General features: G+C 38.8%; 2 protein-coding genes across 3 annotated transcripts; one reads left to right on the top strand and one right to left on the bottom strand.

Annotated features, from left to right (window-relative positions):
• Positions 1-1,077: 1,077 nt before the first annotated feature.
• On the bottom strand, positions 1,078-3,142 carry LOC111365898 (remorin 4.1-like). 2 transcript variants are annotated; one of them, XM_022986446.1, is made up of 3 exons: positions 2,741-3,142; positions 2,313-2,680; positions 1,078-1,595 (listed from the first exon to the last, which is right to left on the bottom strand). In XM_022986446.1, the coding sequence occupies exons 1-3, from the start codon at positions 2,922-2,924 to the stop codon at positions 1,404-1,406; spliced, it is 744 nt and encodes a 247-aa protein (XP_022842214.1). In that variant the 5' UTR covers positions 2,925-3,142; the 3' UTR covers positions 1,078-1,403. The 2 variants fall into 2 exon arrangements, with proteins under 2 accessions (XP_022842214.1, XP_022842213.1); XM_022986445.1 differs by having other exon boundaries at positions 2,313-3,141.
• Positions 3,143-15,401: 12,259 nt separating this feature from the next.
• On the top strand, positions 15,402-17,815 carry LOC111365897 (putative elongation factor TypA-like SVR3, chloroplastic). The gene is made up of 3 exons (XM_022986444.1): positions 15,402-15,795; positions 16,461-16,570; positions 17,456-17,815. Exons 1-3 carry the CDS (start codon positions 15,549-15,551, stop codon positions 17,687-17,689), a joined length of 591 nt encoding a protein of 196 aa, XP_022842212.1. The 5' UTR covers positions 15,402-15,548; the 3' UTR covers positions 17,690-17,815.
• Positions 17,816-17,847: the final 32 nt, after the last annotated feature.

Here is a 17,847-nt window from a genome sequence, read left to right as displayed (position 1 = left end):
TTGATGCCATCAACTTTACACGATGTCTTGGTTTGGAAAATATTTAGTGCACGTTGGACGTGTCAATACTGGATGCATCTGAAAAGCAAAGAACTAGGAGTTAGTGCTATTCAATTCATCTTACAAAATATGTCAATTTGACATGATATTGCACGAATCACTTGCATATCTTTTTTAATGTTGGCTTGGGTACAAGTTACCAAATATGTCCATAGGATGTATGCTTGATGCTACCTCTTAACTGAAAAAGAGGTTTGGTCATATAGAGATTAGGATAGATAAAAAGTACACAGAAAGAAAAAATATCATCGACATGTTTGGTAAGTAGAATTAGTATGTATCGACTATTTTATTGTGTGTTTAATTATTTTGATTGTAACGTTTTATCTAACTTATTAAATGTACTTAATCTTGTTATTAAGAACTAGGAAGAAACAGCCTACCGTCCAATTTTCTCTCATGGGTAATATATCTGGGAAGCGGTAATATATCTTGGCCTACTTTATTAGATAGACTAGTTCAAATCTCTTAGAAAGTAATTTAAGTCTTTTATAGGTCAATTATCTACTCATTTTTAGTCGGTGTAGAATTTTTTTTATACTGTTTCAATAATCACTCATCGAACGAATATCACGTCAACTCAATCTTCTTCAAGTGATAATATATTCTTCCAGCCATCGCTATCTTTCCACCTTCATTCGACTGTAACTAAAGAATTATATATTGTAATCTGATACTAAAGCTAAAGTTTCATCTCAAAATGTCGAGCTAAAATAACTCAAACATCCTTGTAAACTAATTATCTAGATTCCACTACACGTCTAGTCGAAGTAAGTCACTTTAAAGAATCCGAGTGTCAGAATTTTCAGCACGAACATGAGATTTTGGTCGAACATTTGTGCCATCGACAACAAATATGTATGCACAACCTAAGTTCTCCCCCTCCTCGCAACCAATCCCATAATACATTCTATATGTATAATAGCAAAATATGTATAAGAAGACTAGCTAAGTAAATGGAATTCAACATGTATTTCAAAGAAAAAATATGCAGAGAATTGAAATAAACACAATCAGTGACAAGAACATGTTCCTTGTTTGATAAAGTCGTGAACTAGCAACAAGCTAGAAGTTCAGCATTGATTTTCAAAAAGTTGTCAATGCTAAAGCAAATATCCGACTAAAATTTAGAGCAAGCAACATTACATTTTCGTTTACCACACAAATATCATCTTCAAGGTTATTCTCAACTATCTCCACCTTATTCTAGTAATTCACACATAAAATTGCTGATTTCACATCCCATATACACAAGTACACACTTGCACACTACTATTACTATTAGTATGTTTTTGCTAAGCTTAAAAGTAATACACGAGTTACTTTCTGCAAAAGTATAGTGCTTAAAAAAAAGAACGCTTGACCGGGGGTCTTCCGATGGCTCTCATCAAGTTGGCTACCTCAAGAACCCTAGCCAACTTTGTTCCTCTCCTGGCCTCAGCCGATGCCTTCTTTTCCTCAGCTTTTTTTCGTGCTTTGGCGATATCATTTTGCATCTTTTCCAAGGCTTTTGCTCTTTTTTCCTCGAGCTTCCTCTACAAAATGGATCAACAATTTACTATATATAAATACTTGAGAGCACAATAGTCAAGATTTTAAATTTCTTTTTCTTTCTTAATATTCTTCGATATCATCCAGGCCACTTTGAGTGCATATATATTGCATCAAAAAAAAAAAAAAATTCACAAATACACTTTGAGTGTATATGAAGTGATGCAAATCAAACTTGACTAGTTTCGTGCATTTATCGCACTATGTACAATACATCACTCATCCATTTAACAAGAACCGTAACAAGACTCTTATGCCATGTATCTTCAGTAAAGTGGTAAAGAAACAATCAATGTTAATGATTTACTAAAATTTTTTGCGAAAGTGGATAACATTAATGATATACTAAGGTTTCAAAGTAATCATATGATGAACACAATTGAAAAGCCCCATAAAAGTTTATCTATATGACTAATGTGAGTACGTTCAAAGGTTCAAAACCACCAAAAATTCCACCCAAGAATGTTTTGCTATAACCGATTTTTACTAATTTTTGACCATTAGTATCAGTTGCAATTCTATTTTTATAACTGCCGACCCACTAAAGTATTTAAAGTAGTGATGAATCCCGTCAATAAAATGGGATGATCTGATCTGCAAGGTCCATGATCGGAATTGTTTGATCGTCCTTCTCCGATTTACTACGTTAGACTGAACAAAGAAAAACATATTTTAAACACAATACATGTTTTGTCACTTACCTCGACTTTCTTCATCCACGAGGTGGCCTTTTGGACCTGCTCACTCTCCAAACCACTAATTACAGCATCCTCCCTCTTAAACCTGTTGTTAATCTTGGCAATCTTAGCATTCTGCCATGCATTTATCTTTGCATCCACCTCTTCTTTCTTCACTCTCTGCACAGAGACAACTTCAGTGACGGCGGAGGAGGCGGCAACACCATCACCGCCATGACGTGGCGGTGATATGGGTTGAAATGGATTATTATCAGGCACAATAGCCAAAGGGTTGGTTTCTTCAGCCATTTCCTCCTCCCCAATCCTTAGCAAATTGTTTAAGCTATGGCTATTTTCACCATTTTCTGTTCCATCGTTGGCTATTGTAGATCCTGCAAGAACAAGAGCATTAAATTCTCTACTGATGCTGGTAAAATTTTCACTTGATGTACCATCATTGCTAGCCATGGATAAAGATGATGATCTATGGCTACTTGTTTCCCAAGGCTCTCGGCCGCGGCGGCCGGCTCGGGTGGCGGAGGGCGGCCGTGGCGGGCTTAGTGCATGGATGTCTCGAATATGTTCATCTTCATCGGGTTGAGCGTTGCTAGCTATGGCTCTTTGAGCATTTAACATACCAAAACACCACACTAGATTCGACTGTGAATGATGTGTAAATGGCGATCGATATGCGAAAATCCGTTGTAAAATGATCAACGCGTTTTTAAGAGCTAAATCTGATCTTGATTAGGATTATAATCAAACGGGGGCGATGAAGAAAAATAAAAGTGGAGTAAGGAGATTTCAAGAAGAATAATTGGATTGATAAATGTGATTGGAGACACTATTGTTGATAAAAAATCTTGATTTTTTTTTAATTTTTTTTTGGTCATAAATATTCTATTTTGCCTACTTTGTTTGTTCTTTATTAAAATATGCCCATTACATGAAAGTCCTTGTCATTTGTACACTTTTCACTCCAACTTTACCCACAAAATATTTTCATTTGTAGTTGGTACATGTATGATTTCACATAATGAGTAAAATCTTCATGGTTGATAAATCTACCTAAACAATACAAATTATTGGTCAAATAAACAATGTTGATATATACCTAGCTAATATTTGACTACATGAATATTTTGTCTACTCAATTTTCATCGAGAGAAGTGTAAGTATCATATTGTTTTAACTCTTAAGGTACGAAACTCATGTCAGGGAACACATTAGTAAATGTATATTTTTGAAAGTAAAAATTATTTATCGTCAATTTAAATTTTGTCGTGATTCCTAATAAGTTGTAATTTCTTTATTATTGGGGGTCCCATATCCTCATTCTCGTGATTGATGATGATGTGATGGCAATTAGCTTTAGTTGGATCTTTATTTTGCTAGAATTAGCTCACTTTTTGACCACATTCTTATGATTTTATTACTATCTTTACACATAGGAGTATACAATGGTAGATCTAATATTGATCTTTTTACGTTGTTAACGGCCGCTCCACTACTCAGTGATCATATCTTCCAAGTTTAAGAATTTTAAAATCAATTTGTACACATATTAAAACTTTGTAAAAACATGTACCATATGTCACCTTAACTAGTAGTAAATAATTAGTAACAAATAGGAACTCGACCAATATTCTTATAAGAACTGATTTCTATCCAATTTTCTTTAACATAATGTCTCATTAATCAAAATCTAGCCCAATGAGAGTAATAACAAAGCAAATACAAAAATCTTTCAAGGCTCGTCTAGACACTATACATATTCTTGGGATGAACTTGCAATTTTCAAAAACTAAAAGCTATTATCTGTTCATTATCCAAAACTAGAGGGACTCAATTACAAATATTACTTCTAAATTTGTCTTTAAAGCTGTCGGCAGAATGATTTTGTCTTTAGTAGGGCCCACAATAATTTTACGAAAGCAAGTGGACTGGCTACAATCACATATACGTGGCAGAATCCTATTGGCTGTGGTTTCTTTGAGGGCCACACTATACGTTAGCCTTGCATATTCTGATGTAAGGAACTTTCAGATCATGACACGTGTACGGACAAAAAAGAGTATTAATTATTCTAGATTCCCACGTCTCTCTATTTGTTAACGGTTTTTCCAATTCAGATGAAGAATAAAGTAAAATTATAGATCTAGATTCTAGAATGCAAAAGAGAGAGTCTAAAATAATTTTATAGAACTTTTACAGTATACACACAATATTAATGGTGTGAGATTTTATTGGACAATATTTTATAACGCGTAGATTCCACCCTCATGTGAGCATTTGTAGCAATTATGTGAATTCATTTGCTGTACAAATGATTTAAATCAATCCAAAATTACTCTACGTAAAATGTTGGAGAGCTCAATCGGGAAAATTTGGTCGATGCAATAAACTTGTGAATGTGAAGGTGGAATCTTACGTTTTGGGCACTAATGCTGCTAACAAATTCCGACACAGTTATATGCCATATTATTGAAAAAAAGTAGATTTATTAAAAAGATAAAAGTAATAATAATTATAAATTATTATTGGAGTTGGTGGTGCATGAAAATAACATAAACTTAGTTTAATGAAATTTAAATTGTATTAGAAACACCTTTTTGTTATTTATTCTATTTATCTTCACTTTTTTGATTGATGACAAAGTTGGAACGTGACGCTTTTGTTGCTTATACATGTAACTATGTATCTAGGTCCTATGATCATGGTCGACTTTTGAGAAAAAGAGAAACAAAGGTTGATAAAAGATAAATATTGTTGACCTTCGAAAATGACCAACAGGTATTGTTAGAAGATAGTGAACATGTGGACGTATCGTTGTAGTATGTCAATTGTAAATACGTATGCTCGTGGATGAAGAAGAAGATAAATGTTAGAAAACTTTTCCTTTTATGTATTATGCTCTTAATTCCTCCTTTGTCAAAAGATCCATCCCCCAAAATAATACAAGCATTGCCTATTTATAGTGATCAGGCCGACGTGATCACCGTTGGATTCGATCCACATGGCCTGATATGTTAGACTATGACGTCACATCGACTCTATTTCACATTAATTACATTGATAGACTTTTGGCAATAGGTCAACCACCTTATAACCCTAGGCTGACGTCATTGACATCCATTAAATGAGGAATGTCGCATCAATCAACTCCAGAGATGCGCTTGCTAGATCCTCTTTTGATTGCTTAGGACTTCAAAGCCTAAGAAGTTCCATAGCAAGAAGTAGATCCACCTCGGGCCAAAACGACCTTGGTACTCAATGCACACAACCTCGGATGTCTACTCCTGTGACCTCCTGCTTTATTTGACATCAATGCCACGTGTATAAACATAAGGCTTCCACGTGGATCTTATTGGGAGCGCGCTCATGATTAGTAACAATAGTCCCCAAGTTTATGTATAATCATTCATGTGATACATGGAATTTATGTTTCGTTAGTTTTGAGAATTTTGTTTAATAATGTTGTTACCCAAGTCTAATTTGCAAACATTGATGTGGAAATTAGAGTTTGTGGTGAAATCGGAGGGACTCGAAGGTTATTTTGAGGATGAGCAAGTGGGATCGACGTTCATTTATATCGAGGTTGTGAGATGGAAATTTTGCCGAAGCGATGAGCCTTAGAGTATGACTTGGTGTGTGGTTGGGAATATTGTATGGGTCAGCGTGGTGACGTGTGAAGGTTATTGAGCATTGTGCTGTAATGATTAGTTGTCATTTGCAATTGCTGGAAAGGACAGCTGGCACCAGTTCGTATTCCAATAGACGTAATTGACAATGCAATGATGGCGGTTATGGGCATGCATTTTCTTCCCTAGGTGAAGGGAAGCGCGTGTGGGTCACTATGTAATCTGGGCCTCAGAATGTAAAATGGTAGACGTTATGGGCGGCTTAGATTTGATTGCCAGATGAACGATTTGGGGACTAAATCTTTGAATTCGACGGCCAGGATCAGACATGGTTGTCTATAAAAGGAGAAAACTTAGGCGAAAGTCAATTTTCACTTTTGCCGTGGTATTGTGCTCTTAAATTCCTTGCATTCTCTGTGCTTTTCACCATCTTCTTCACTTTCAGCCTTTTTGAAATTTGAGAAATTTTGTGCTCTCATCGAGCCAATTTTCGTAATTATCTAAAGAATTTTGTAAGTTTTGTCACTAACATGGTGTCTTCTTCATCTGAGGGGGTAGATGTGAGGAGGTTGGGTGCTGAAATGGGGTAGAGATTACTAGTACTCTGACCTGGTTGAGGCCATTAAGGCTGGCCGGAGTTGCTTTCCGATAGTTGGGAGAGGGATTGGGAGCGAGGGATGGGGGGTAGAAAAAATTCAATCCATTACAGATGCCCATTTTTTAAGGAACGTGAGAGAAAAATATCATATCCCTTACGACATTGAGCTATTAGCCCCTTCCCCCGATGAGCGAGCCTGTTACCTGAAGTCGAGGCGTGTAGCTGTCAACTGGTTCCTTCTAAAAGTGGGGGTCTTCGACTTCAATTTTATCCATTCTTTAGAGCCGTCATTAGGTTATATGGGTTGACTCCTGCCCAGTTTATTCCCAATGCATGGGCTCAACTGGTGGGGTAGTACTTCCTTTAGAAGGAGACCTTGTTGGGCGAGGACATGTCCCTTCATGTGATTCAGACCTTGTTCCAACCTAGGTCGCTAGGAAAAGGGGATTCCAGAGGGTGGTATTCCCTATGCCTATGGGGGTCACATGCGCCCTTTGTCGTAGGCCTCACCTATTCTATCAAGGAGTGGAAGGAGATATGATTTTGGGCAAGGGGGAAATGGCAGGTCTACGAGGGTGACACCATTTCTCATGTGACAGCTCCAACCTCATACTCTAAGCCAGCGAGTGACATTTTTAATGCTTTATGCATGGTAATATATTTCATGTGTTGTTTGATGCGATGGTCTCTTTGTTGTGTGCAAAAGGCATTGATAGGTTTGAGCTCAGTTCATCGAAACTTGAGCTTATCAAAGATATTTATTTATACACGGCTTCGTCACAGGAGTTCGAGAGGCTCGTTGTTTCGAGGTGTTTCTTTGAAGAGTTCAACCTGATGGCCAGTAGAGGTAGGCCTACAATAGCGTCTATTGGGAAAAAAATGGGTGAAGCTGTCATTTGTTGCTGTTGCTGGGAAACATGTGATGGACCATGTCGAGAGGGTCAGTATGGAGGCTGTTGTCAAAGAAGCCCTTGGGAAACCTCCATTACTATTGCAAGGGGGGCTCAGAAGAGGGCCACTGAAATGGAGCCCCTCCGTGGTTCTAAAAAGAAGTTGAAGACCTCCAGTGGGTCGTCTTCTACGGAGGCCACCCCTCGCCTGAAACTCTCCATCTCATATAGAAGCGATGAGCTATCCCTGGAGGTTTCGACGATGCTGCCTCTAGAAGTGCAGATTGTTTCAACAATGTTTTATAAGTACTAGACGGAGCGTTGACAGCTTTCCGTGGAGTCCAGCGAGTGTGCTGATGTATTCATACCATGGTAAGCCAAACGGCGAGGGCATTTGGAATTGCCATTGAGATTGATGCCCTTGTTAAAAATCTCATGAATAAAGCTAAGGAGTATTTGACCTGGGCTACCGAGGCCAATGAGGCAGCGAATAAAGCTTCGTCAGAAGTGGAGGCTCTGAAAAAGAGTCAGGTCTAAGAGTCAATGAAACTCTATTCTGCATTAGCGATAATAGAGAATTTGAAAAAGGAAGTCCACCTGTCACAAAGTGAGGTTGCCTCTTTAATTAAGAGGGTGGAGATATTGGGCAACCACCAGAGGATAGTTGCTGAGGCCCTGGAGTTAGCAAACAAAGAGAATGCCTCTCTGAAAAAGCAAGTGGGGGTCTGAACTCTCATATTCGTGGATTAGTAGAGGAGGTTGAAGCAGCGAAGAGGGAGGCCGAGTCTGCTTTCCTCACTGCTGGTAACGAGGCAAAAAAGAGATACATCGCCAACTTTCACATGACGGAGGCATACCAAAGTTTTACTATTTACTAGCGAAGGTATACCTATACTGAGGTGGTGGAATGGCTTGGATCCAACTTCTAGACTGTTGATGCTTCTAGGCTAAGGGCAGAGTTTTTGGAGATGGAGCTCGAGGCTCAAACTTCGACAGAGGGGAGCCACGTGATTGACATTGAGGATGAAGTCGAGGCAGAGGCAGAGGCTGATGTGTGAGAGGTGGCCCCCAATGCTATTGTTCCATTTGTGTTTCCTCCTCCCCTACCTGTGTAGATAGGGCTTAGTAATTTTTCCTTTCATTTGTAATTTTGGCCTTTGAAGCCTTAGATGTACTGTTTTTTCAGTTATCAATGAAGATTCTTTTTTTCTTCATAACCGTTTGTCTATTTATATATATTTTTATGTATCAATCTCATGTTACTAACAACTTCGTCGTATGTATTTGTGTTAGGATCATTTTGTGTACACCATAAGGCGTACACAATAGATTACACCCTCTCACATGGAGGGGGTTCATGAATATTTTATTGTATGTGGGCTTCCCTCCATGTGAGGGGTTATAATGCTTTGTGTACATCATTGTGTACACATAGCACAATTCTTTGTATTATGCTTTTGATCCAACATTTACGAAGTGTTAGCAGTTCAGCTGTTTCATTTATTTTGCCATGTACTAAGCTGATCGTGGCATAGTAATGACTTCATGACTGCTCCTGATGCTTCATTTAATAAAGTGGTCCACTTCAAGACTCAACTCAAGATTTAATATCACAGCTTACAAAATCAGGCCCGAACTTGTTTCATTAATAAACCATTACAGGGTTGAATATAAAATTTATTGATAATATTTTGGCAGATGTTCTGCGTTCCATGTATGATGTTGTGCCTTTCCATCCAAAGTTTCAATTTTGTAAGTACTGGGTCGAATCTCTTCCTTTACGCAGTATGGTCCTTCCCAGTTCGGACCAAAGGTTTCGACCCCTACCTCCTTTGTTGACAAAAACACCCTTCGGAGGACGATGTCATTTATATTGAATGCCTTTTACCCTCAAGTTGAAGTAACTCGTCATCTTTCTCTAGTATACGGCCAACTTGGATCGGGACTTATCCGTTATTTCTTTAAGGAAATCCAGCTCACATCTTCTTAGTTCGTCATTGGAGATTTCATTGAAGTGCAACCTTCGAGGTGGTGGCAGACCTATTTCGACTAGGCACATTACCTCCGTGCTATAGGCGCTAGAAAAATGGGTTTGGACAGTCGTGGTCCTGCTTGTAGTCCAGATTGCCCACAAGACTTGAGATAGCTCGTTAACCCAAGCTCCTTTCGAAGCATCCAACTTTGTTTTCAGGGTATATTTGATGGTCTTGTTAATAGCTTCAGCTTGCCCGTTCACCTGGGGTGATGTGGGGGGGAAAAATGCTTTTGATTCCCTGCTCGTCGCACAGGTTCCTAACCTTCTTGTTGTCAAATTGGCATCCATTGTCTGACACAATCGAATGGAGAACTCCAAGCCTATAGATGATGTGTTTCCACAAGAATCTCGAAGTGTTCGATTCTTTTATCTTGGATAGTGGCTTGACCTCGACCCATTTAGTGAAGTAGTCAATTATGATGATAGCGAAACAAGTACTACCTTGTCCCTTATGTATGGGCCTAATCAAATCAATTCTTCACTTTCCGAATGGCCAAGGGCTAGATACAACATTGAGCTCTTGGGAAGGTTGTCGTTGGACAGTTGTAATGCGTTGGTATTATCACACTTCTTTGCGAATCGTTGTGCGTCCTTTTTCAAGGTCGGCTAATAGTATTATTGTCTTAGAACACCGGAGTAGGGGCAAGGAGAAATCTCGTTTGTAAAGTATGCCATCTTGAAAGGTAAAATGGGTAGCTCGTCTTCTCAATTTTCGCACTTTCTCTTTATTAGAGGGTAGGGGTTGGTATTGTAAGAAAGCAATGATTGGACCATCATATAGAGGTATCCTCTATCGAACTTTACGACAATTAACATAATGTCTAACTCATTTTCCATCTCTCGAGAGTAAAACAAGCCACAAATCTCATACAACTATTGCGCAGATAATTGTAGAGAAAATAAAATCCATGCCAATCATTCAATAATTAAAAACATGTTTTAACGTCAAATAAATAAAATTCAAGATTAAGGGTTCATAATGTAAGGTTCATCGCAAATCTTAGCACATGAAAATCTAGCCTAACATAATGGGAAATAAAGAAAAGCAATAATTAAAACCAAGGAAGAACATTACCCAATTGATTCTTGAAGTGAAATCTTGAATCTTGAAGTGGATTGCCTTGTTTTTGCCTTGTTCTTCCTCTCCAAATCCTCCAAATTTGTGTATAATCCCCTCCAATTCTGTAAAAGTGGCGTCCCCTCATTCTGGTCGAGTTTTAGTTTATATAGAACCCTAAAAATCTTCTTTCCATAAGAGTTTCGGCGAAATAAGGAAACTGCTGAATCGGCCCCGAATCTTGTTCTATGCGACCGCATAGTACATTTCTATGCTGTCGCATAGAGTAAAAAAAATTTGAGAAAAAGTTCTCGGGAGGCTTCTATGCGACCGCATATAATTTATACTTTGCGACCGCATAGTTATACCATTTTTTTCGCTGGACAGCTTTTAATATTTTGATCATAACTTTCTCTCCTGATTTTCGATTGAAGTGATTCAAAGTGCATTGTGAAGAAAACTCAAAGATCTACACTTTTGATAGAAATAGGCTTCCTCAAATTCTGATTTTTACTATGTCAAAAATGGATCTCAAGTAGAGATTAAAAATCACGAGCATAGCTTTTTCGCCTGAAAGTTGATACTTGATAATACTTCGATCATATTTCACCTCTTGACTCCTTTCCTCATCTGATTAACCTCTAACACTCTTGAATCTTCATTCCATTTCCCATCTCATCTATGGATTATTTGCAACTTGGTCCTCGAACTATCACTTTACTCCATTTTAGTCTTTTTTTCGGCTCTTTTCTTCTGAATTTCACCATGTTCATCGGTATTCCCTACAATTCACAAATATAACGAGATTAAGTCACAATTCAATCATTTTGCTCATTATTAAGTCATGTTTGTGACCTAAATAAGTGTGCAAAAACACACTTATCAGTGTCCATTGGAATCGGTTCTCTCCTTTAAGGACATTAAAAAATGGAACGCACTTATTAGTCGCTTTTAACACGAAGCGGCTCAATGCTACCGCTCTTTCTATAAGGCTCTAGACCTCCTTGGGTTTTTGGGGTGATCTCATTTCTATTAAGGCTTTAGTCCTGTTTAGGTTGGCCTCAATACCACTTTGATTTACCATGTACCCCAGGAATTTCCTCGAGACCACTTCAAAGGTACATTTAAGGGGATTTAATCTCATCCTGTACCTATGGAGTATCTGGAAGATCTCCTCAAAGCGTTGGATGTGGTCATCCACTTTTAGGCTTTTTGCAGGCATATTGTCCACATAAATTTTCATTGTTTTGTCGAGGAGGTTGGCGAACATCTTGTTGACAAGTCTCTCGTAGGTGGCCTCGACGTTTTTCAACTCGAAAGGTATCATCCTATAGCAGTACAAGCCTCGGTCCGTGATAAAGGACATATGCTCCTCGTCTACAGGGTTCAGGTAGATTTGGTTATAATTGAAATATGCATTCATAAAAATCAGCAATTCGTGGCCAACCATAGAATCAACCAGCTGGTCTATTCGTAGGAGTGGGAAGCTGTCCTTTGGATAAGCTCGGTTCAGATTAGTGAAGTCCATGTACACTCTTTACCTTCCGTTGTGCTTCTTGACTAGTACATGGTTTAATACCTACTTTGGATAAATGGACTCCTTAATGAACCAGTTGGCAATCGACTTTTGCACCTCGTATTTCAAGGCTTCATACCTCTCTGGATTTAAGGTTCTCCTCTTCCATCATTGAGGATTTGCCTGGGGTCAATCTTCAAGTGATGGCAACTAGTCTTTGGATCTATTCCGACCACATTTTCATGTTTCCAGGCAAACATATTTAGGTTGTTTCGTAGGAAACCTTTGAGCTTTTCTTTCAAGGTCGGTGTTAACTTTCTGCCGACCTATGAGTACTTGGGGAGTTATGAGAGTCTACCCTGAAAATTTTCAATTCCTCCATCGGAGCTGTTTGGGATTCGTCTTCTATTATAAAGGGATCCAATTCGCCAACTTGGAGGGCTTTTTAGCTATCATCCTTCTTCGGGGCCTGATTGGACTTCAATGGTCTCTTCCTCAGAGGCATCGATCATGTCAACGTCCTCCCCCTGCACAGGATATTCAATCTCATCGATTTTCATTATTATGACATTTACGCTTCACGGTTCAACTTTTTGCACAGAGCTCGAATAACACTCCCTAGCACTTCGCTGGTTGCCTTTGAACGTAGCAATATCCTGCTTTGTAGGAAACTTCATGCAGAGGTGGTGAATGGAAGTTACTACCCATATCTCTTTCAAGGCAGGTCTTCCTAACACTCCATGTTATGCTAAATGATGATCTACTACCAAGAATTCTATAAAATTGTAGGCTATGAGGGTGCCACTCCCATTTCCGTTGCCAAGGTAATTTTTTTTTCTTGGGAAGAATACTGTTACCTGTGAACCCCTACCGGGAGAGGTCACTGGTGTTAGCTCATGGTCCACCTCCATTTTGTCGTAGGTGGTCCCATATATTATGTTGATTGAACTCTCGCTGTCCACAAGTATCCTTTTGAGGCCATTTCTGGCTACAGTTGCCCTTACAACTAGGGCATCACGGTGGGGATAGTGTACCTCAGCTGCATCGTCCTGAGTGAACGTGATAGGCTAGACCTTCCTACAACTGGAGGACTGACTGTTTCTGACTATGAAGCTACCAATTTGGGGATCTTTAGCTTCCTTGGCGTAGTTCCTTTGAGTATTCCTTGTCTCGCTACCTATGTATTGCTCTCCAAATATGGTATCAATTTCTTGAATGGACTCACACCCGACATTTGGTGAAGGGCCGCTTTGATGGCTTCAACCTTCTTCATGTCTGGCACTATCTTCACCACGCCCGTGTGAGCTGTCTCTATTGGATCGGTTGCTTCCCTCATTTTCCCTTTGCCGACCTTGTCTGGGGGACTCGTCTCCATGTCGATGTTCATTCCCCATTTGGTTGGTTAGATATCTTGCTAAGTCCTAGCACCCTGACATGCTATGACTATATGATTGATGGAAGGCATAATGTGGAGGGGCCTCGTTCCTATCTCTAGGTCGATCGCTTCGTCCTCGTCCTCAAGGGGGTCGTTGCGGTGGTCTTTCCTGATATACTTCGATATTGGGATTCACTTTCTCATTAGCCAAATTCGGGATAGCATTAAGCATGGCTGTTGCTAGTCAATCAGATGTGATGTTGGGCCTCTTTCTCTTTGCATTTGGAAAGGTGGAAGACCTTGATTTGCCCTATTCCGGTGATCCTTCAATTCTTTATTGACGATCTCCTGTTGTATCATTTCTGGCAAGGCATCATAGCTGGTACGATCTTTATTCTGCACGTCTCTCTAAAAGAGTGAATTCATGTCTAATCCTTCTCTTAAGGCAGTCAATGCTTCCCTATCTGTGACCTGCACACAATAAGTCATTTCATCTTTGAAACGGGTCAAGAAGCTTTTTAGTAACTCTCCCGACTGCTGCTTTATGTCTTGCAGCCGCTGAATTGGCCCTTCTCCTTTCTTGTATGTGGCAAAGCGTTTAAGAAAGGCTTTTTTGAAATCTAGTTACCACACTTTCAGTCATCCCACTAAGGGATAAGTGGAAAGCTTTGCGATTCATTGCTGGCATAGCGCCCTTTAACCTCTTGTGAGTTTTGAAGCTGCTGAGGTCCTTTGTGGGGTCTCCTTTTCCATCGTAATTTGGTATTATGGGCTACGCAAAGTAGTTTAGTACTGGGGCACTTCTGATTTCCCGTGAAAACGACAAGTTGTTGTCATCATCATCGAGGTCGCACGACCTCTACGGTTCATCAGAATTACCTTCCCCTATTTCAGGGGCTCCTACAGGTGGTGGAGGTTGCCCTGCTTGTTCTGCCTTTCTATCTCACCTATTTCTAGGTGGAGGATTGGCATTACCTTCAGCAGGCTCGTCGTGCACCTCCAACTGAGGCTCCTCACGTTGCCTATTTATAGGCGCTGGGCATCGATCACACTTACTACTACGCTGCCCCTGGGCTTATCCTGTCAAAGACGCCGATTGACCTCCTGGGCGGATTTCCTGGGCTATATTCTAGTGGAAAATTGAAAGGGCCTTCAGTGTATTGGTCCGAAGCGTAGTTTGTTGAGGTGTATACCCTCACTTCTCTCTCCTGGGGGTCGTCTTCCCTTGAATATTGCTGATATCCCAGCCCCTTGGCTTTGAGCCTCATCTCCACCATCATAGTAATTGCCTTACAAGGAGGTATTACCATGGGGGCATCTGGTGGAATCAGATTTCCTTGGCCTTGCATGCTTCTCAATAGCTCGTGCATGGCGAGATTCTATTGAATAATATTCTTCATATTTTTCAGCCATGATGGCCACTTACATAGTGAGCCTAGTAGTTAATATAGAGCTCCCTCGAGTCCTGCCACATGAGCTGCCCTTTCTACTTGGTTGCTAAAATATGGTAAACTAATATGAAATCAAAAAAATAATTCACATGTTTTTGTATAATTTCTAATTATGAATTTAGTATTTAAAAAATACAAGCGAAGAATATCAGACGTGTATTAACAAACCTTCAATTATTGTTTTAATGGTGAGTAGTTCTTATGGACACATGCAAACGATAAAAATTGTCGGAATTCGATTTAAAAGAGGAAATCAAGAAAGTGGTACTAAACTTGGAAGTCTAATCGTTTGAGTGATGGAGTTTAGTATTGATTATGTCATATAGCGTAGGGTATTTGTACTTGACATTTAATGGGCTCGGAAGTAGGAAGTATGTGGTCAAAGCCCACGACAATAAAAATTTAAATGGGCCTACTATCACAGCTCATCGCTCTATTGGACTTGGGGCGGACTACCCCTTTCAACCCAAACTAGACTACGCGGACCATAAAATAGCCCACCCATATTTTATTAAAATTAATAATAAAAAATAAATCTAAACAAACACCAGCCTCTCCTATTCTTGTTCCTAACCAAAGCCTTCCACAAAACTCAGCCCCTCACTTCAACTTCAAAACGTAACCCCATCCTCCGTTGCCACTTTCTCTACCTCTCCCGGTACATATACATTGAGAGTGTGAGAGTTTTGCAGAAGCAATGGAGATGGCTATTGGGTTACACTCACATACTCATGTTCTCCCCTCTACTTTCTCCATATCAACAAAAAATATTGAAGCGAAAAGGAGAAACTTTGTCTATAATTTTTCTTTTTCTGGGCTTAAAAGAGAAATTTTTGGTTGCAACTTATCTTTGGTTAAGAAATCGAGTTTTAATGTTAATTCGAGAATCCCATTTCGTAATTCTGTCAGATGCTCAGTTTCTCCCGCGACGGACACCGCCCCAGGTAGCAAATACTTTGTAAATGACTCTATGAACATATAGTTATGTTGCTTTTATTTAATATCATTTTTATGTTGTTTCTAGCTTCAGAAAATTATGGGTCTTTTCTTGATGAACAAGGTTTTTGTGTTAATGATGCTACATAATTTGTACTTCTTGTGACTTAATTTGATTGGAAAATTCATTTAAACCTATTTTCTGCCTTTTCGCCCTTTTTTTTGGGTGGTGTGTTGGGTGTGTGTGTGTGTGTGAATTTGTAATTATGCTGGAGCAGGTTGTAAACGGATCAAAACAACTATTTTTTGAAAAAAAGAAAAGCAAAAATTTGTGGGGGTCAAATGACCCCACATGACGCCATGTGGATCCGCCCCTGGATATAACCTGTTACATTTGCCACGGTGTAAGATGATGCCAGATGAGCATTTTTTAGTTTGAGAGCTAGGTGAAATGTGCATTTTGATTTTCTGTGATGTTGATGGCAATGCGGGATCTTGAATTTATCATTTGTAACTCTTATAAGTGGTATTTTCCATTTTTCTTTTCGTGGTGAATTGCGAACATATGCTCTCTTAAACTTGTTTCTTAGAGTATAGAATAAAAGAATTCAAGACACTTTGGTTCATATATGTACTTTCGATTCTGATTTTCTGTTGTTTAACTCTGCCTCAGAGAAAAAGGGCCAGTTAATGCGGAGAAATGACATACGGAATATAGCAATTGTCGCTCATGTAGATCATGGGAAGACTACACTGGTGGATTCAATGTTGAAGCAAGCAAAAGTAGGTATTTTGGAAATTCTAGCTATTTTGATTTCCTTTTCGAAATAAGTTTCTAACACGAAAGCAAAGGTGGCACATGCTTTAAGATGAGACCATTTTTGAGAATCTTTCAATTGCATTCATTTCGTGGATTTCTGTCGATGATAAAGTAAGTTTGGACAAAAAAGAATTAATTAGATAAGCAGTAATCAATGGTTTCTTGACAAAACTTTTGCTTTGTGATTAGCTATTTCCTGACAATTTTTTTGTTTGTTAAATCACCTCATCCGAGTTTAGGAAGTAAATTTTACTTCAAACATTTTTGTTCTGAAGTAGTGTAATGCAAATAGTGCAATAGTATGCTGGGTGTACTGATGATCCCAAGAAAATTACTAGAAAAGGAGTCGGGACAGATATGAATACTTGTTCAAGCAAAATGCTTTATAAGAGTTACTCTCTGCCTTCCATCATTACAATACTCCCACTTTCTGGACTTTACTTCTATACCCATTAGAATGGTCACTTATCTGTGCAATACTGTTTTGGCAAATTAGGTTGGTAGGAAAGAGGGGGGTCTTGCATGTTCAATGAATCTTAAAACGTCTTTATTTGCTTATCCAGTATACGTTCTACTCCAGCTTTCCTGGCTAACTACTAAGCTATCCAGGTTCGCTACTCTAGTTGAACTCGTGTTTCCCTACAAAGTCTTTCTTAATTGGCCCTTACGTTTGTTCTATAAGGAAAATTTTTCGGTTGTTGATTCATGATTCTGTGTAAATCGACAATATCTTTTCCGTTTAAAATCATCGTGGCCTCTAATAATGTATGAAATGTTATTTTGCCTAGGGTTCATTATTCGTCTAGGTGAAGTGACGAAGCTAATTTCTATGATAATATTCTGGGCAGGTGTTCCGTGACAATCAATTTGTACAAGAGAGGATAATGGATTCAAATGATCTGGAGCGTGAAAGGGGAATAACAATACTTAGCAAAAATACATCAATTACTTATAATGATACAAAAATTAATATCATTGATACTCCAGGCCATTCTGACTTTGGAGGTGAAGTGGAGCGAATTCTCAACATGGTAGAAGGAGTTCTTTTAGTGGTACATTCTCTCCTAGCTCTCTCAAGCTGAAGTTATATTTCCAGTTATTGCATGATCTCAAACATTTGATCACTGTCTCTTTTGATTCAGATTTTCGTTCAATATGAATGCTGAGCATTTCAGCTAAAAAAAAAAAAAAAAAAAAAAAAAAAAAAAGGGAAAATTTTTTTTTTTTTTGGGTTAAATTT

Source organism: Olea europaea, chromosome 17 (genome assembly GCF_002742605.1).
Source record: "Olea europaea var. sylvestris chromosome 17, O_europaea_v1, whole genome shotgun sequence".
Lineage (NCBI taxonomy): Eukaryota > Viridiplantae > Streptophyta > Magnoliopsida > Lamiales > Oleaceae > Olea > Olea europaea.
The sequence above is the reverse complement of the archived record's forward strand: the minus strand, read 5'-3'. Positions and strand labels throughout refer to the sequence as shown.